The sequence below is a fragment of the Mesoplodon bidens genome, assembly GCF_964165515.1.
Source record: "Mesoplodon bidens genome assembly, chromosome: 1".
NCBI lineage: Eukaryota > Metazoa > Chordata > Mammalia > Artiodactyla > Ziphiidae > Mesoplodon > Mesoplodon bidens.
In genome coordinates this window covers 171,284,818-171,304,738 of record NC_138176.1, presented here as the reverse complement: position 1 = coordinate 171,304,738, position 19,921 = coordinate 171,284,818, and the positions used below count along the sequence as shown (strand labels likewise).

At 50.6% G+C, this 19,921-nt stretch overlaps 1 protein-coding gene across 1 annotated transcript in view; it reads left to right on the top strand.

Moving 5' to 3' along the window:
* The window catches only part of ADAMTS14 (ADAM metallopeptidase with thrombospondin type 1 motif 14), a gene marked incomplete at its 5' end in the record, with an annotated part of 112,800 nt that overhangs the window by 34,640 nt on the left and 58,239 nt on the right, over window positions 1–19,921 (top strand). The window contains 2 exons of the mRNA XM_081256535.1: window positions 10,125–10,281; window positions 15,760–15,950. Of these exons, the coding sequence (XP_081112661.1) occupies window positions 10,125–10,281; window positions 15,760–15,950 (348 nt within the window). The remainder of the gene's footprint in view (window positions 1–10,124; window positions 10,282–15,759; window positions 15,951–19,921) is intronic.

The window sequence follows — 19,921 nt, the reverse complement described above, 5'->3', positions numbered from 1 at the left end:
AAGAACATTTGCCAAACCTGAAGAAGAGCTGCAGGAAGATCTAAGCAACTCTGTTCCCTGCAGAGCCAGAGGATAGACTCGGTCGCCACCTGCAGCAGCAGGAGCAGCGTAGAGATGTCGCTGTTAATCGTCCTCACTCTCTGCACTGTGGGCTCCCAGCTGGGAGGGCTGTGACATCATTGACTGGCCACTGGCCGCCCAGTAGATCACAGCCTCCCTCCCCACCTCTCGGACCCACCCAGCTCAGGGCAATTTTGGCGAATTACGCTTCACTCACAGTGGAGTGGCACCTTAAGGGCAGGGGGTGGCTAGGTTCTAAGATAGCACCTAAGACACAGATCACGTGTGGTCCAGGTGATCCTTGGTCATGCTCAGCATTGGTCATGCTCAGCCCGGGGAGATGCTCACAGTGTAAGAGGTGTGCAGTCACCCGGTCTGTCCGGACTCCCCTTCCCCACCCCCGCCCCCCCTTGGTCAGGGTGTATACTCATTGTCCTCTTGTCCCCTCTCTTTCTTGCCCATTTCCTGTATTATGACAGACTAATTCTGGTCGAACACCTGATGCTGATACTGCTCTCTTTGTGAAACATGGATGATCACTTAAACATTCCATTTAGTACCATTACATCATTTGGGAGCTTCTATAATTGAGACCAGGGGTTCCTAGCCCTGGGTGCACGTGAGAATCACCTGGGCAGCTTTGAGACTATACTGATGCTCGCCGCCCCCCCCCCCACCGCCCCATCTCCCTAGATGTGATTCATTTGTCTGGGGTGTGGCCTGGGCGTCAGCCAGTCTGCAGATTCCCCAGGTGATCCTAATGGACATCTAGGGGTAAGACCCACTGCTGTAGCCTCCTGGAAAAGTCTACTTTGTGTTTGACAGAAAAGTTGGGGGACCAGGAGAGCCAGTCCGAGGAAGGAAAGAAAGGAAAAGGCCACACACCTGCTGTGGGCCAGGCCTCAACAGGGGGCATGTCCCCTTCATTACGTCATTTCATTTTGTTTCAGGCATGGAAACTGAGGCTTGGAGAGTGTCACCCAGCTGGGAAGGGTCCAGGCTGGGACAGAGCCACAGGTATTTCACTCCCAAGTGTAGCTGCTGCATCACTTTGCAGGGAGGTTGGATGACAGAAAAGGAGGGTTACACTGGGTTTGTTTCCTTCTTTTAAACTTTGTTTTAAAGTCATTGTTATACAATTTTTTCTTGCTCATCGTAGCAGGCAGACATTCTGTGCAGAATCAGGTTTTCTTTTCAGATAGGGGGATCATAGAAAAGTTAGAAAACACCTAAATGTTTAAAGAGAAGGAAATTGCCTACAAGTTCACACCCAGGTGGTGCATTTTCACCAACCTTTGGTTTGCCCATGTTCTTTCTCACATTTACAATTCCTGTGAATCAGTCTTTTCTTGGTAGGGACTTTTCCCTTTAAGGATGCTTAACCACTGGTACTTTTTTCTCAGGGATTTCTTCCCCTGTACAGACGGGATCTGAGCAGGTCAAAGCCAGGTCACAGTGGAGCCAGGACTTAGGGGCAAACCATCCATGGTTCCAGAATGTTGCTCCCAGCACTCCCTTCATGAGCCACTGGCACACTTTGAATTTTGGTTGTGATAATCATGGCAGCAAACTCGGACACTTACACGGTCCTTGCTGCCAGCTCTCGGTGCTCTATGTATGTTTCTCCGAGCAACCCACAAGATCAGTACCCTTATAACCTGAAGCACAGGGATGTTTAGTATCTTGTCCAAGATTCCGTGGTTTGAGGGTAGCAGGACCCAGGGATTCTGGCTTTAGAGTCTCTGCATTTACCCAGCACAAGCCCCATGCTGCTTCTCCCCGAGAAGGATCTTTGCTACAAATGGGCTGGGCCCACCAAGGCCCCAGTAGCCTTTCACCCAGCACCTCCCAGGGTATGGGGCCTGCAGAGGTCATGACCCTGGGAAGTGGGCGGAGCCAGCAAGCATTCATCCCAGGTAAGTGCCTCCAGCTGGTGGAGGCTCTCCATTTCCTGTGCTTCGTCTGAGCCTCAGGGCCTTCTGGGACTTCTGTTGCGCCCGTGTGGGGCGTGCGTTGCCCTTTGAGGACAAACCTGGCAGTTCTCGGCTCCATCCTCCAAGGGCTCCTTTCTCCTGCCTGTCCCCAAGGCTGCAGCTCGGCATGAATCAGCTTTCAGACTCTCCTTGGCTTGGGCCCAGGCCTTGGCAGCCCAGCCTCCAGCAGAGCTCCTGTGGCTTGGGGCTTCCACATCAGGTTTGAATTATGTGGAATCTCAGCGTCCGCAGGCTTTCATCCCAGCCGTGCTGACTCACGCTTCCATGGTAGCGGGCAGCCTGTGCGCCTCATGCATCTGTGTCGTCTGAGTGCATGTGTGTTGTCTGCCTGCTTGTGTGTTGTCTGTGTGTGTGTCATCCCTTTGTGTGTCATTTGGGTGCATGTGTGTCTCTTGTTCCTGTGCATATGTGTCATCTCCGTGCCTATCTCTTATCTCCCGGTGTGTTTGTCATCTAACAGCTTTATTGAGATGCACATACCATGTAAGTCACCCATTTAGAGTGTACGATTCAGTGGATTTTTATTATATGCCCAGAGTTGTGTAATTATCACCATGTTCAATTTTAGAACATTTTCACTATCTCAGAAAGAAGCTCTGTGGCCTTTAGCTATCGCCGCCCCCTCTCTCCACCCCCTCTCGCCACCCCCGGCTGGGATCCATTACTCCAACCCCCGGCAACCACTAATCTATCTTCTGTCTCTATTAGATTGCCCTATTCTAGAGTTTCAAATGAATGGAATTGTATAATATGTGGCCTTTTGTGACTGGCTTCTTTCACTTAGCATAATGTTTTCAAGATTCACCTATGTTGTAGTATTTTTCAGCATTTCTTTTTTATGGCTAAATAACATTCCATTGTATGGATACACTACATTTTGTTTATCCATTCATCTGCCGATGGGCATTTGGGTTGTTTCCACTTCTTGGCTGCTGTAAGTAATGCTGCAGTGAACATTTATGTAAAGTTTTTTATGTAGACTTATGTTTTCATTTCTCTTGAGTTTATACCAAGTGGAATTGCTGGCTCATATGGAAACTCTGTTTAATATTTTGTGGAACTGCCAGACTGTTTTCCTAAGTAGCTGCATCATTTTACATTCCCACCAGCAATGTATGAGGGTTCCAATTTCTCCACATCCCTGTCAACACTTGTTAGTGTCTGACATTTTGATTCTAGCCATCCTTGTGGGTATGAGGGGTATCTCATTGTGGTTTTGATTTGCATTTCCCTAATGACTGATGATGTTGAGCACCTTTTCATGTGCTTATTGGCCGTTTGTATATCTTCCTTGGAGAAATGTTTACTCAGATTCTTTCCCCATTTTTAAATTGGGTTGTCTTCTTCTTATTGAGCAGTAAGAGTTCTTTACCTATGTTAGATGCAAGTCCCTCACTAAGAGAGCAGAGGCTGGTTTCATATCTTTTTGCACACCACCTCCCAAGCCCAGCACGCAGTAGATGCTTCGTAGAGACCTACTGAGAGAGAGAACGATGGTCTCAGGCTATGGGGGCATATGGGGTGGCACTGGCCCCCTCACGTTCGTCGTGAATCAGAGGCACTGGCCCAGGATGATCCCTCAGAGGGTCTGGTCCCTGCAGGTTATGTTGGGTGTGTCTTTCAGTTGAACTGACTTAACAGAACCACTGGGGAGGTGGAAGGACTTGAAAAAAACCTAACCCCTGGGCCCACCCCTCCCTTTGATTTTTGGCTTGAGTAACTGGGAAAAAGATAGTGTCATTTGCTGAGATAGGGGAGGCATGGGGAGGAGGAGTAGGTCTGCTTTAAAGTTTGCGGTGCCCAGCGGAAGCCCAGGGTCTCTATCAAGGAGACCGTTGGACAGTCTTACATGGAATTTCGGGAGGGGTCAGAGCTGAGGATGTAATTTTGGAGTTACCTGCAAATACATAATCCCCATAGGATCAGGAGAAATCCCCAGGGAGCATGTGTGTGTGGCTGGAGGAGCTGAGTGAGACCAGGACAAAGAAGTGATTTCTGGCTCTGGCCACATGAGGTCACAGGTGAGTGTGATGAGAGCAGTTTCCAGGAAGTGGTGGTTCTAGAAGCCCCTGTGGTGTGGATAGAGGTGAGGCATGGAGGTGCAGGCGGTGAGTGTGGACAACTCTTTCCGCTGTGGAGGGAAGCAGAGACCCTGGCAGTAGCTGGACAGGGCTGGGAGGGCATTTCACAGATGGGAGATCCTCAAGTGCACTTATCAATACATGTCAACGATTCCAAGGGAGACCAGTGGGCACCGTGTGCGTTTCTCCATCAGTGTGCAGACGTGGAGTGGGTGGCGGCTTGGGTTGAACCAGGGCAGAGGCTTCTCTGGGAGAGCAGGATGGAGGGAAAGGCAGGAGAGAGTTATGGGTGTTTGCACAAGAACTATTATGTGTCTGGATCGAGAAGTCCAAGGTGGTGAGAGGAGAAGTGAGGACCTGGAGGGGGGATTGACAGTGGTGAAGTGGTGGGGCCATGTGTTGGACGTCTTGATGAAGTTTAATTGTAGCTGGAGCCAGCGTGCTAGAGTTAGGTGAGCAGGATGGTGGGGGGAGAGAAGGAGACACCCGCAGTCAGGGTTTCTGAGGTTGTAGCAGGTGATGTGATCTCGGAGTCAGCCTGGCTGGCAGTGGCTGGGGATAGAAGTAGGTGGCTCTGTTGGGGGCGAGCCTAGTGGAAGCCACTTCTGATTCTCATGGCATTCCCAGTGTGTGCATCATCCAGCCTCCACTTGCTGGATTTACTTTTGTTTCCTCCAGTGGAACAGTTTCAATCTGAATTTGCTGGAAGCCTAGAACCTGAGACAGCATAGCTGGCAGTAAAACCCTCGTAATGGAATTTCCAGAACAAGTTCAGGCCAGAGAATGCACTCTCCTTGGGAGGTGGCAGGATGGTAGGGTTGGGGGTGGCCTGCTCTGCTTTCCCTGCTGCGGGGAGGCCCCACATAGGCCGGCCTTGGAAGGAGAAGGAAGGGGAGACCTGGCCCATACCTCAGCTGGCTCCACTGCAGCCGCCATCTTGAAATGGGCCCTCCTTCTGGGCATTTGACAAAGGTTGGCCAATCTGAGGGGGCAGCAAGGGGGCTCGGGATTCCCCTTTCCCAGACCCAGGCTGGGTCCTTGCTTATTGTCTCTGCACCTGACTCAGCACAGATGGACCCCTGTCCTTGTCCAAGTCTGGACTTCTGCACTGTCCAAGGTGTCCTTTGGGATCTCGATCTCTGGCCTCCCTGATCTGTTTGTTGGCTCATTTTACCTGTGCCTCCCAGTTTACATGCAAATACATGCAATTTTAGAATAAACATGTTTATATATACACATTCCCACATTCATACGAATTTCAAAATAGTATGACTTCAGTTATCTGCTGAAATATTTGGGACCTCACCCTGATGACAGACAGCTGCTGGTAACCAACTGAACTCTTCAATTATGACCCACGGCAGGACACAGGTGATTTCTAAGGCAGCAGTCACCTACCCTGTCGTCACCTGTCTCCTTCAGGTGCCCTGGAATTACACTCTGGATTTGGGGTTTTTTCCTGAGGGGAAGCTGGACTGGAAAACCTTAGTTAGCATGGCCTGAAGGCCTCTGGATGAAGACGCAAAAGAAGCTGTCACCCTTGCAACCAAAACAGTGTCACAGCCATGTTGGAAAATTCAAACAGGCCCCTCCCTCAGCCACACACCTTCCAGGAAAGAGTCCTCAGGAGCAGCCGTATTAAAGGGTCTAGAGCAGGGCCAAGGGGGCCAGGCTTGCCCACTGGTGGGTTTCCATTTGGAGAAATTACCTGAAGACCTATATAGTATGTGGCTCAATTAGATATAAACAGCTATTTGTTGTTGTTTTTATTGCACGAAGGATCTTTTTGGAATATATTTCCTACTTATTTACTGTTTCCAGAAGAATAAGTTATGGGTGAAAACAGATACAGCTGACATTTATTTTCCATTCCACCAGAACTTATTTTCTCCCCATTTCTTGATTTCTTATACAGAAATTTGATTTGATTTTAGTGCTTAAAATTAGCCACCACTTGTCAGAAATATAAACATCTCATAAATTGAGAGACGGGAGTAATTTGGTGAGGAGGCAGAGAGCCAGAAGGTTCCCGTTGCCAGTCTGTCTGCCCTGAGCGGTGCCTGGTTTCCTGGCCAGGGCAGCACTGGAGGGGAGCGTGGGCCAAACCTCTCCTGGTGCAGACGGGGAAACGGAGGGCCGCGGGGAGGAACTGGCCCAGGCCGCCTCCTGATCTGGTGGCCGGGCCTGCCTTGCCATCCCTTCTCCAGGAGGAGGGTCTCAGAGGCCAAGAGGGAACCCAGACGTGGCCCAGAACTGCCGAGGCCTGGACGTGATGCCCTAAATAGATGAGGGTGATCACTAGGGAGGTTCTGATCTGGATGCCAGTGAGGGGGTGGGGTGGAGGTGGGGCTGGTGGGATCTGCAGTTACAAAGAGGTTTGAAACGTATTTCCTAGTTTTAAAACTTATTTCCTAGCCCTTGCATATGACAGGGCTTGGGTCTTTGCCCTAAACAGTTCACTGGGTGGAAAGATAGGGGTTCTTTGAACTCTTCCCTGGGGAGAGGGCTGAGGGTATGGGGGCTAGACCAGTCCCAGGAATCCCAGGGCTTCCATGTCTGGTAGAGGAGAACTGGTGTGTGCGGTGAGAATCCTTTCAGGTGTGTGCGTGGAGGGTGGTCACCAGGCAGTGGGAGGGGTCTGCTCTTCCTAAGGCTGTGTGCTGAAGCCTTGCTCTGCAAGGCCAGACCAGAGGCCCAGGGACTTGCAGTCGGGACTACGAAAGAATGCTCCAAGTGGGCCCCCAGGGCAGGAGCAGGGCCCGAGTGGCCTGAGGTAATAGAGCCTAGTGTTTAAGAGCCACGCAGAGCTGGACTATTGTTCTAGTGCTGTCCCTTACTTGCTGGGTGACTCTGGGCAAGTTACTTAACCATTCTGAACCTCTGTTTCCTCATCCATGAGATGAGTCTAATATTAGTGCCTATTTCATAGGGTTGTCATAAAGATGAATTAAGATGTGTAAATGTAAGTGGCAGGTACTGTTATTAATAGCAGTGGTAATAAGACTGTTCATAAAGGGTGGAATGTAGAGAAGTGTGTTTCAACTCAGGAAGCCATTATGAGTGACACAGAATAGGTTATATCTTGAGAGAGGGAGCTCCCTGTCACTGGAGGCATCCAAGCAAATGTCAGAGGTCCGCTGACTGGGGATGTTGTCAGGGTATTGAAGCCTCAGACTGGGGCAGGCATGGCCATCTTGAAAGGGAGGGGTGGGCTGGAAGGTAGTACCTTGCAGCCCAGCCCTATGCTGTGCGCATCATTCTGGAACCTGCATCCCTCATGTGAGGCACTGAGGTCTGGTGGCCACAGGGACCCAGTGGGTGATGAGGCAGGGAATGCCAGATTCTGAAGAATCCTCCTGTGTAGTGGGTTAACCAAGTCCCAGAAGTGGGGAGGCTGTGATCGAGTGACCCAGTGTCGGGGGCGGCGGACGGTAGCTGAATGGAGTCTCCTGCCCCCTGGTCTGGAGAATTCTCCTCTGCCGGGCTGTTTGCAGAGCTGTGATGGGCAGAAAGAAACAGAGCAGCTACAGCCCTCAGTGAGCCTGGGTTTGTGTGAGTTTGGCCTGGATGAAGCACAGGTTGTCTGACTTGTGCTGTGAGGGTCTCTTTTTTTGCTTGGTCCAGGGGGGCTTCGGTGGGGTGGCAACAGTGCCCTTGGGTATCAGACAGGGGTACACAAGTTGGGATGGGACGGATGGGCGTGAGGCTTGGCAGAGAGTCTCTCTTGGCAGCCGAGCTGCACTAGCTTTGGGGGGAATGTCCTGGGCCCTCCCATCCTGCAGCCCTGTGTACCCTGGAAGACGGCTTCCTTCGGCGGGCTCTGCGGGTCCGCAGTGGCAGAGGCCCTTCGACTTGGCCATCACTTATGCAGGTTTGGCTCAGCCTCTGCCCACGAGCCTGAATGCCTCCCCAGCCCCACACTGCCCTTCCTGCTTCCACACCTGTGCCTGGGTCCCCTACCTGCTGTGCCCTTTCCAGCTCACGTAGGTTTCTTTTGCTACCCTGTCAGTTTCTCCCTTCTTCCGATGCACTGATTACCCTGCCGCTGGCTGTGGAGGTCGAGCGGAGACTGCCAGTCCCAGGGTGACCATGTGACTCAGGCCAGACCAACCACAGTCTCCCTTGGGCTGTTCCAGATGGGACTATGCAAGGAAAGCCTGCTTGTCTGTGGTGTCAGAGCCGAGATGTGCCTCTAAGAACACAGCCTTGTCCGGGAGAATGAAGCTGATGCAGAGCGGCCCATGAGGAGGGTGGAGAGGGAGCCGAGGGCACTGGGCCCCTCACTTCCAGTGCCTGCACCTGCCATGGCTTGTCCAGGGGCCAACACGCTCCACTTTGGTCCAAGGGGGTTCAAGTTGAATTTCTGCCCGTTACAACCGAGAGCCTGATGGATACCTGTCCCTCAGGTATGTCCGCAGGTGCGCCAAGCCCAACAATTTGGATGCCCTCTGCTCCTCTGTGGGCCCCTCCATCCAGACAATGAGCAACTCACAGCCAGAGGCTGGGCCTTATTTATCTGTTTCTCCCTGCCCTGGGCACATGGCAGGTGCAAAAGTAAAAAAAAGAAAGCGCTCTAAATGCAAGGACCAGTGCTTAATATAGAGTTTGATATTGTCATTTTAGTAAGCAGACCAGAACTTTTGCAGACAATTGAGTGTCACCTGATAAAATGGTTACCTTGGGAAGCCCCAAAGTTATTCGGGTAATGCTGGCTATTTTCCCTAGAACGTTTTTTGGCCTCCTGATTGGAGCAGAAGGCCATCTTGGATTTGATCCAAAATGGTGTTTGCAGTTTGATGGAGAGACATAGCAGGAAGGGACAGGAAGAAGACGGGCTGCTGCTGGGAGTTCGGTGTTGTGTGCTCAGGAAGCCTTGAAGGGGGTTCCCTAAGAAGCCAGCTCAAAACAGGCTGAGGTGGGACAATTGGTGGAATTTTGTTGCGCACAGTAGTGGCTGCTTTAAAAAGAGGCAGCTCCTATTCAAATGGGAAGGTTTATAAAAATGGTTCCTTCATTCCCTGCTTTGTGTTCACAGCTGCGTTCCCAGTGTCTGGCTCAGGGCTGGTATGTAGTAGGCACTCCAAAGATATTTGTTGAATGAGTGAAGGAATTCAACAAGTATATATCTTTTAAGGATTGCCTCCTATTTTCCAGGCACCATGATGGGTGTCTCTTACTGCTTTATAGAGCTGATGTGTGGGTGGTAGGTAGGGGACCTGTACCACATCTATTCACACACATCCAGTTATATGTTTCATTGGCCCCTGTGAATATTGCCTTCATTGGGACCTAATAACATGTTGGCTGGGCTTGGCCAAGGTTATATTTTTATGTTTTTATTTCCAAGGCCAACACTTGATTTTTTTTTTTTTTTTTTTAAGGGCCTGTTTTGATGCAGGCGAAAAATTAGAGTAAAAACAGAGCACACACTCCTGGGGCACTGTCCTGGCTCGTTTATCGTCAGCAAACATGAGCTGCCTTCCCTGGTGTGTATGCACACATGCTTTAAATCTGAAATAACAGCACTTTGTACTGGAGTTGGGGTCCAGTGCCCACCTTACGTAGGGATAATTAACCTTTACTGATAGGACTTTCCCTTCTTGTCTGTCTGTAGATAAAGGCAAATCCGCAGGATAGTGATAGTGCTTTGGGGTGCTTTGGTGTGTGTGCCTAGTCCTTGTGACAGTGACCTGCCATTTTAAGCACTGGAACCCTTTGTTTAAGTGAAATGTTACGTGGAACCCCATGAGTGTACAACACAGTGGAAGTGGATCTGCTCTGCTTGCAATGGGCATGGGAGCCCTTGCTTGGCCCCGACACCCCCTCCCATGTCCCTGCTGGCATCCCAGGGCCCCCCAAGACCCTAGAGGAAGAGTCTACTCGTTTAGTCACACTCGTTTGCAGTCGCACACACTCACCCGTTCTGCCGTGTGTTCACATCTCTTCTCTCTCCCCCTCTTTCCTCCTGCTCCCTGTGCCCCTGGTTCAGGCGGGCCTCATCCGCACAGACAGCACTGACTACTTCATTGAGCCCCTGGAGCGGGGGCAGCAGGAGACGGAGGCCAGCGGGAGGATGCACGTGGTGTACCGCCGGGAAGTCGTCCGGCAGGCGTGGACAGAGCCTCTCGGGGACCTTCACAATGAAGGTAGGCTGTGGGCGGGGCCCCCAGCTCTACCTCCGTCCGCACCTCGGGGGTGTTTTTAGGTAACTTCTGGCCTGAACTTCTCAACTCCTGGCCTCAGTCTTCTCAGCTGTGTAATGGGACTGAGCCATGTAGACCTACTGCACCAGCAGAGAAATGCCACTGGGTTTTAGGGGCTACCATAACAGGCTGGAGTTGGGGGCCAGAAGGGTACTTGAGTCTCCTGAACTGTAGTCCTTGGGACTCCAGAGTCTCTGAGGGGCTCAGTGTTGCTTTGCAAGGCTGTTTCTCTGCCAAGGCAGGAGGTGGAATGGCTGCAGTTAGCTCTTCCCACCCCGCCCCGGGAAAATCATCTCAGCCCCTGGGAACCACGGGAAGGAGGTTCTTAGGGCACTTCTAGGGAGACTGCCTGGGGTCAGGCCACCAGGGTCAGCTCTGTCCAACAGACCATTTAAAAATCCTACCTCCACCACTGTCTACTGTGTGACCCCAACAAGTTACTTAACATCTCTGAGCCTCTTTTTCTAATCTGTAAAGTGGGGGCGATCATTGTTACCTCTAAGGCTGTGTGTATTATAGTGTGTATAGAAATCCCCGCATGGAGCTTAGCACGTTGTAGGTGTTTGATGAATGGTTGCTCTTATCACGGTCTTGTTATTAAGGTAACTGCTGCCATGTTAGGGTGAGAGCCCTGAGAGGGGCGTCTCTGCGCCCCAGTGACCAGCACCGGAGCCTGTACCCCGCCCTGCACGCCTACTCAGGACATGTGGTTAAGTGAATGAAGGAGTGGATGCGACCTGTGCTGGTCCTGGGCCCGTGCTGACTTCATAGTCTGACTGAGCTTTGTCTCGAAGCCCCTTTGGCCACTAAGACATGAGACCCTGGGTGGAATCTGGCCATGAGTGACCACACCCTCCTGCCTGGGCCCTGGCAGTGTTGGGCCCAGTGTGAAGGAATGCCTGGAAACCAGTTGTCCCCACATATAATGCCTCCTCTGAAGCCCCAGCTGCTCTCCCCGTTGCTCATAGTGATGCTGCACTTATGTTGCGATGGTGGAGGGCTCTGCAGGCCTGGTGGCGGGGGTGGGGTGGGGGGTGAGCTGAGGGACTGGGCGGAGCCTCGGGGGGGGGGCTGGGGAGGGTTTCAGGAGCAGGTGGTGACCATTCCCACCACCACGGCTGAGAGGAATGACAGATCTCCCTCGGGCTCCATTTTATCTGAGGCCAGTTCTGAATCGTAAGACCATAAGTCCTCCCTTCTAGGGAGAGACCTTGGGGAAGTCCTACTCTAGGGCTGTGAGCCTGGAACCGGCCACAGAGTCCACCACCACTGTCATTGGCTGGGAGGCCGAGACCGCTGAGCTCAGGGTGCGGTTCAGGCCCTGAATGCTGCTTTGACTCCCTTTCATCAGGCTGCCTGGCTGAACCTCCTGTGGGCCTGTGGGTGGTGTCATGCCCTTGGCCCATGTGGGTCCTTCCTTAGAAAGACAAGGGTGATAGGGGACTTTCTTGAAAACCTGTGACTCACTCACTCTGTTAATTTAAGGCCAGCATTGCATCTGAGCCCAGTTTGTGAAGTGTTTCTGGATGCGCTGTCTCCATTTAACATCTTGGTTAAGATGAAAGGTTTGACCTTGGAGGCTGTGCCCTGGACGTTCCCATGCTCCTAATGCTGTCCTTTCCTCAGTCCTGCTCTGTAGCCGCCTTCCCACCATCCAGGTCCCTGGGACCTGGATGCCAACAGGCCATATGTGCCTGTTGCCAGAGTTCTGGCTCCTCGGCTGGGGGCCGGGGCTGCCAGACGCCAGGGCAGCTCATCCCCTGGCCAGGCTGGGGCTTAAGGTTGCTGCTGCTTTTTTTTAATCGAGAGAAAATCCATTTTAACATATACAATTCAGTTTGAGTTGTTTCTTTTTTTTTTTTTTTTTACTATATTCACAATTTTGTGGGACCATCACCATTATCTAATTCTAGAACACTTCGATCACTCCCATAAAAAACTTGATACCCATGAATTAGCTGTCACTCCCATTTTCCTCTCCTCAACCCCCTGGCAACCACCAATCGATCTTCTCTCTCTAGAGACTTGTCTCTTCTGGACCTCCCCTATATGTGGAATCATACAGTCTGTGGCCTTTGTGACTGGCTTTCTTTCACTTAGCATGTAGGGTTCATCCGTGTTGGAGCATGTATCAGTACTTTACTCCTTTTCATGGCAGGGTAGTAGTCCATCCTGTGGAGAGACCACATTTTGTTTATCTGTTCTTCTGTTGGTGGACATTTGGGTTGTTTCCATTTTTTGGCTATTATGATAATGCTGCTATGAACATTCTTGTACAAGGTTTTGTGTGAACATATGTTTTCAATTCTTTTGCATATATACCTAAGAGTGGATTGCTAGGTCCTATGACTACACTGTGTTTAACTTTTGGGGGAACTGCCAAACTGTTTTTCAAAGCAGCTGCACCATTTTACATTCTCACGGGGCTTCTTGGGTGGGCTCATTGAAAGTTCCCAGTGACCTGCTGCCCTCACCCCTCCTCACTTTGAGGATTCCCTATATCTGGGCCGAAGGATGAGAGACACATAAAAGAGGGTGTGACTGGAACATCTCCAGGGTCTATAGCTGATGTTAGCAGGCCTTCCCCAATGCCCGTTACTGTTTTTGTTGAGAGAGAAACCTGGGTGGACCTGGTTAGGGTGTGATAATGGGGAGTGGCAGGTCTGGGTTTACATTCTGGCCTTTTGCCATCAACTTGCTGCATGACCTGAGATGAGTCAGGTAACCTCTCTGAGCCTCCCTTTGACAGGCCTGGCAGGGAGAGCTGTGAGGGGTCAAGTTCCCCGTTTCACTTGCAGTGCTGAAACCTCCGGGCACTGCTCATGTGTTGGAAGTGGCTGTTATGATTCTACTCACTCCATGGAGAGAGCCCTTGCCCCTCCTCCTCCCCTCCTGGGAGTCTTCTCCCCTCCCAGGAATTTGTCTCTGGGCTGCTGTACTCACTGTTGGACTCAGACAGCAGGGCCACCAGGAGCTCTGGTGCAGTGTCACCTGCAGAGAGAGAGGCATTGGCCTCAGGGGCAGTGAGGGTGGACACCAGCCTGAGCCCTGCTCACCAGGCTGTGCATTGCATTGTTCAGAGGGCCGGCTGCCCATTTCTGGTTTCTCCACTAGGCCAGTGGCCATACATTCTCCCAACTCTTTTTTTTCCCATAAATTTATTTATTTATTTATTTATGGCTGCGTTTGGGTCTTTGTTGCTGCGCGCAGGCTTTCTCTAGTTGCAGCGAGCAGGGGTTACTCTTTGTTGTGGTGCACGGGCTTCTCATTGCGGTGGCTTCTCTTGTTGCGGAGCACGGGCTCTAGGCGCGCGGGCTTCAGTAGTTGTGACACACGGGCTTAGTTGCTCCGTGGCATGTGGGATCTTCCCGGGCCAGGGCTCAAACCCATGCCCCCTGCATTGGCAGGCAGATTCTTAACCACTGCACCACCAGGGAAGCCCGGCATGCGGAGTCTTAGTTGTGGCATGCAGACTCTTAGTTGCGGCATGCATGTAGGATCTAGTTCCCCAACCAGGGATTGAACCCGGGCCCCCTGTACTGGGAGCGCAGAGTCTTACCCACTGGACCACCAGGGAAGTCCCCATTTTCCCAACTCTTAAATCTAGTGCTTTCCTTCCTTTGCACGATAGCATTACTAACCAAAGGGCAAACAGAAACAGTGACATGGAGCCCTGTGCTGCCCTGTTGCCCCGTGCTCAGATTTCAGCCCCTGAAGTACCCATGTGCATGGAGGCTTAGAGGCAGAACTTGGGTGTCTGTTGATTTCATTCCTGAGGGTCACCCACACTGTGGGCGGGGTCTCCTTATACTCACAATAGATGCTGCAGGCGCAGCTCCCCCTGCTCGGGGGCCCTGTGTTCCCCACGTTCCAGCAGGTCGTCTCCTGCTCTCCGCCAGCCAGTTCCGATATGCCCTTCTCCAGAAGCCTTCCCCAGCTCCCCAGTCCCGGTGTGGGTCTCGGTGTAGAAGCCTGCCCTAGTCAGTCCTACTATAGCCCTTGACGTTACTCTATTGATACCACCTGGTTTCTTATCTGTCACCTGCACTAGGCAGGGGGACTCAAGGACAGGGCCCTGCCTTTATCACCCACCCACCCTCAACCCTTCTAGGAAGTGTGGGGACCCTCCTGCAGCCACACCTCTGGATACACGCTGGGATTATAGTGGTGGCATCTTTACAGCCTCAGCCCCTGGCCCAGTCTTGGGGGTGGGGGGTTCTCAAATAGCGGTAGATAAATGAATAGTCTTAGAAATCAGTGCACAAGTATCAGAGCTTCAGGGTAGGATGGCAGGAAAGTCATTAAGTTCAGTTGAAGTTTTCTTGAGGGACCTCAGCTTCCTGTCCTGCTTTCATAGCTTTCCCTATGGTGTCCTCATGCACCCTCACTCCACCGCCCCAACAGATGTTGCTCCAGTCCTTATTCAGGCTATGGTGTAAATGACTGATAACTGCTTGAGGTGTTACCTTTCTAAGTAGCAGTATGTTTCAAAGCAAGGCCTTTGGATTCAGACAGACATGGACACGCTACTTTGAACCTTAGTTTGTTTGCCTGTATAATGGGGTCGATAACCTGACAGAGTTGTTGTAAGGACTGGCTTGGATTGGATTAGATTAAGGGTCAGAAACTAAGGTCCATGGGCCAAATGTGGCCTACCACTTGTTTTTGTAAATAAAGTTTTATTGGGACCTAGATAGACTCATTTGTTGATGTATTGTCTGTAGCTGCTTTTATGCTCCAACAGTCGAATTGAAGAGCTGAGATGGAGACCGGAAGGCCCACAAAACCTAAAATATTTACTATCTGATCCTTTACAGAAAAAGTTCGACAACTCCTAGATAACATCATACAAGTTAATAAATGCTGGTTAAAGAAATCAATATTTTGCTTTCATCCAAAAGGCCAAAGCTGTGATGGTGAAATTTGGAGTCGCTGGCAGTGACTGGGAGGGATTTGAGGGGCACAGGGCATGCTCCGGGGGTCCCTAAAATGCCCCGCATAGGCCACGGTAACATCACAATTTTTTTCCTTTATTTAGATGTTTATACCCAGTGCCACCCTTGATTTCTACAGCATGCTTGTGGGGCAAGAGATCAAGGATTATCCTTCTCCATGTCACAGCAGGGGAGGGGAGCCTGGAGCAGCAGCGGGGCTTGGGCTAGGGTGCACAGGGAGATGGGACCGAGTAGGAACTGGAACCCGGGCCAGTTCTCTCCTCTCTGCTCTTCATTGCCTCAGAGACTCGCCGTGTCCTCATGCCGGGGAAAGGGCTCATGCCCACCAGTTAACCTGGTATGGCACAAACCCTCATGCTGCCTTGGCTTTCAGAGGCAGGGAAAGGGGCACATGTGACGTGGGCGGCGTCACGGTGACAGTCCCTTATGTGGGTTTGACCTCGGTTTCTTCCCGTCCCGGTTCTAGCTTTTGGCCTGGGTGACCTTCCCAACCTGCTGGGCCTGGTGGGGGACCGGCTGGGAGAAGCAGAGCGGAAGCGGCGACATGCCAAGCCGGGCAGCTACAGCATGGAGGTGCTGCTGGCGGTGGACGACTCGGTGGTGCGCTTCCACGGGAAGGAGCACGTGCAGAACTACGTCCTCACCCTCATGAACATCGTGAGTGTCCCCGAGTCCCGGGGCTGGGGGCAGGGGCTGGGGTGGGGGTCACTGGCGCTGGTCTGATGGACAGTTTCTCCTGGGCCTGGTGTTCTCTGGGTAGACTTGGGGAAGTCACTGCCTGCTCCTTAGTCCAGCTGGACAGCGATTTCCATGGTGAGATGGGCCTGAGCAGGCATGACGTCCATCCCAGGCCTCAGCCTGGTCTCAGCTGTGCATGCCTGTGCTGAGGTGCCTACAGGCAAACCAGAGCCCATGGCCAGTGGCTTCTGGGCTTGGACACATTCAGAGCCTGGGTCAGGCATGGCCGGGGGCCTCACTTGCCTTAGAGTTGAAGGGATTTCCCTGAGATTCATCATCTGGAGAAAGTGCCCAATCCCAGGCTGGGGAGACTGGCTAGTGAGCTGTCCATCTGCTAGGGGGGATCCCAGGCCACCAGGGTGGGCCTTGGGTGTTCACAGAGATCAGACGGGCAGGGAAAATGAGGGTCATGGGCAAATTTTGAGACTGTGAAGCAGAGAGGCCATGCACTGTCCAAAGTGGGTGGTCACTGCTCAGCTGCCACTGGAGGCTCTCATGCTGAGATGCAGGGCTCTTGTCACAGAAAGGCCAGTTTTTTAAAGAAAAGTCAGAAATGCAGACAGTTTTGTTTTTTTAAAAAAAACTTTTTATATGGAAAATTTAAATTGAGGTATCTAAGTGAAACACCCAATTTTTAAAAATGCTAAAATAAAAAAAACCCACTGTGAATGCTGAATAAAACCTATTTACACACCACATTTGGCCTGTGGGCTACCGTTGGGCACCTCTGACCTAAAGGGGCAGAGACGAGGGAGACCAGGGGAAAGGAGGGTGAAAGCGTCAGGGTTGGGCTTGCACTGTTTCTCTTCCGGCAAGAGGCCTTTGTCAGAGGCACCTGCGGCTGTGGCTCTGGGAGGATGGGGATCGGTCTAGGCGCAAGTGGGACCTATGGTGGAAACTGCTCAGGCCTCGGCCGGATGCTGGGGAGACCCAGCAGGACCTCAGGCCCTCCGTCATGAAGCCAGGTGGAGGGGTGATGTGGGGGTCAGGCCCCAGCTCAGAATACTAGGGTGCTGTAGAGTTGAGGCAGGAGGAGGCAAGCACCCCATCAACAGGAGACAACAGGGCAGGGCCTTCAGCTTGGAGTCTGCAGGAGACCCAGCTCGACGGCTCATCGTAAACATTCATCCGGAACATAAGAGCTGAGAAGGAAGATATATATACATGGTGGGACCTCTTTATTTTTTATTTTATTAAAAAAATTTTTATTGGAGTATAGTTGATTTACAATGTTGAGTTAGTTTCAGGTGTATAGCAAAGTGAATCAGTTATACGTGTACAAATACCCACTCTTTTTTAGATTCTTTTCCCACATACGCAATCACAGAATATTGAGTAGAGTTCCCTGTGCTATACAGTAGGTCCTTATTAGTTATCTATTTTATGTATAGTAGTGTGTATATATCAACCCCATTCTCCCAATTTATCCCTCCCTCCCCCTTCCCCCCTGGTAACCATAAGTTTGTTTTCTACATCTGTGACTCAATTTCTGTTTTGTAAATAAGTTCATTTGTACCAGGTGGGGCCTCTTTAGAAAGCCAAAGTTTCCAGCCCCTGCATGGGCCTCCACTGGCCTTAAGGTTAGGGTCCTTTGACCTGAGGCCTGTAAGAAAGATGGCTGGCTGCATTCTCATGCAGACCAAGAGGTGACTGCAGGCGGGCCAGGGCTGCGATAGGATCAACTTACACTCAGCCTAACATGCAAGGTTCTTGGAGGCTGTGACGGACGGACGTGCAGCCAATCACAATGATCATAGTACTGCGTGGGGAGGAACGCTAGTGGATTGGCCAAGAGCGTGGGCTTTGAAATCAACCAGCCTGGCTCCGCCCCTTCCTGTCTTTTGACCGTGGGGGCAAGTCAAAACTCCAAAACACCAACCCTCTCGAGTGTCCCTTTTTTGGGTGCTTCAGGTCTTATTTGCGGCATGTGGGTTCTTTCATTGTGGCACGCGGACTTCTGTCTAGTTGTGGCGCGTGGGCTCTAGAGCGCATGGGCTCTGTCGTTGCGGCACGCGGGCTCTCTAGTTGATGCGCACGGTCTTAGATGCCCCGCGGCATGTGGGATCTTAGTTCCCCGACCAGGGGTCGAACCTGCGTCCCCTGCATTGGAAGGTGGATTCTTTACCATTGGACCACCAGGGAAGTCCCTCCCCACTTTTAAAACAGCATTACCTGGGGACTTCCCTGGGTGATCCAGTGGTTGGGACTTCACTTTCCAGTGCAGGTGGTGTGGGTTCGATCCCTGGTCGGGGAGCTAAGATCCCACATGACTCGTTGCCAAAAAACCAAAACGTAAAACAGAAGTAATATTGTAACAAACTCAATAAAGACTTTAAAAATGGTCCACGTTAAAAGCAAAAACAAAAACAAAAAAACCAAATAAAACAAAAAACCCCCAGCACTACCAATACTTACTACGCAAGGGTTTGGGGAGATTAAATGAGGTGCATAGCACATAGCATGATACCTCACATGGCATAAGCTCCCAATAAGTAGTTGGTGATAATAATATGGCTTTCATGAGGGAAGTGGTAACACATTTCTGGGAACTAAACAGTTGATGAGCAGAAGTGTCAACTCCATGGTCATGCCAATCCCCCTGGCAACATTTGTAGGAAAATAAAATAGCATGATGCTGCCTGTGCTGTCTGGGGTTCATAATCCAGCCACACGGGAGGCAAGGTGGCTCTTAGGAGGGCATGCAGCCAGCCCCTTGTAAGCTGTGTGACCTTAGGCAAGGGACCTGTATTCTTTGGAATGTGTAGCTTGTAAGTGATGGAAAACGAATTCAAACTACGTTAAGAAAAGCAGGGCTAAAAGAAATGGGCCAGGTTGTGGAAGGGACAGGATGGAGCTGGTTGTAAGTGTAATTGGTACTAGAGGCTTACATGGACTCTGTTTTTAGGTTCCCTTCTCTCTGTGTGACATCCTAATTCTCTTTGACCAACATGTCTACAAGACAGATTCTGGCTATTAGCATCATGAAGCTCTTTTTTTTTTTTTTTTCAGTTTTTTTATTAAAGTATAGTTGATTTACAATGTTGTGTTAATTTCTGCTGTACAGCAAAGTGATTCAGTTATACATATATGTACATTCTTTTTTTAAATATTCTTTTCCATTGTCATGTATCATAGGATATTGAATATAGTTCTCTGTGCTAGACAGTAGGACCTTGTTGTTTATCCATTCTATATATAAAAGCTTACATCTGCTCACCCCAACCTCCCACTCCATCCCTCCCCCAGCCCCCTCCCCCTTGCAACCACCAGTCTGTTCTCTATGTCTGTGATTCTGTTTCTGTTTCATAGATAGGTTCATTTGTGCCATATTTTACATTCCACATAGAAGTGATATCATATGGTATTTGTCTTTCTCTTTCTGGCTTACTTCACTTAGTATGATCATCTCTAGTTGTATCCATGTTGCTGCAAATGGCATTATTTCATTCTTTTTTATGGCTGAGTAGTATTCCATTGTATATATGTACCACATCTTCTTTATCCATTCATCGATCCATGGACATTTAGGTTGTTTCCATGTCTTGGCTATTGTGAATATTGCTGGTATAAACATAGGTGTACCTGTATCTTTTTGAATTAGAGTTTTGTCTGGATATATGCTCAGGAGAGGGATTGCCGGATCATATGGTAGCACTATTTTTAGTTTTCTGAGGAACCTCCATACTGTTTTCCACAGTGGCTGCACCAGCTTACGTTCCCACAAACAGTGTAGAAATGGACTCCACACCCTCTCCAGCATTTATTGTTTTGTAGACTTTAAAAAATATTTTATTTTATTTTATTTTATTTATTTTTGGCTGCGTTGGGTCTTTGTTGCTGCACTCAGGCTTTCTCTAGTTGCGGCAAGCGGGGGCTACTCTTTGTTGCAG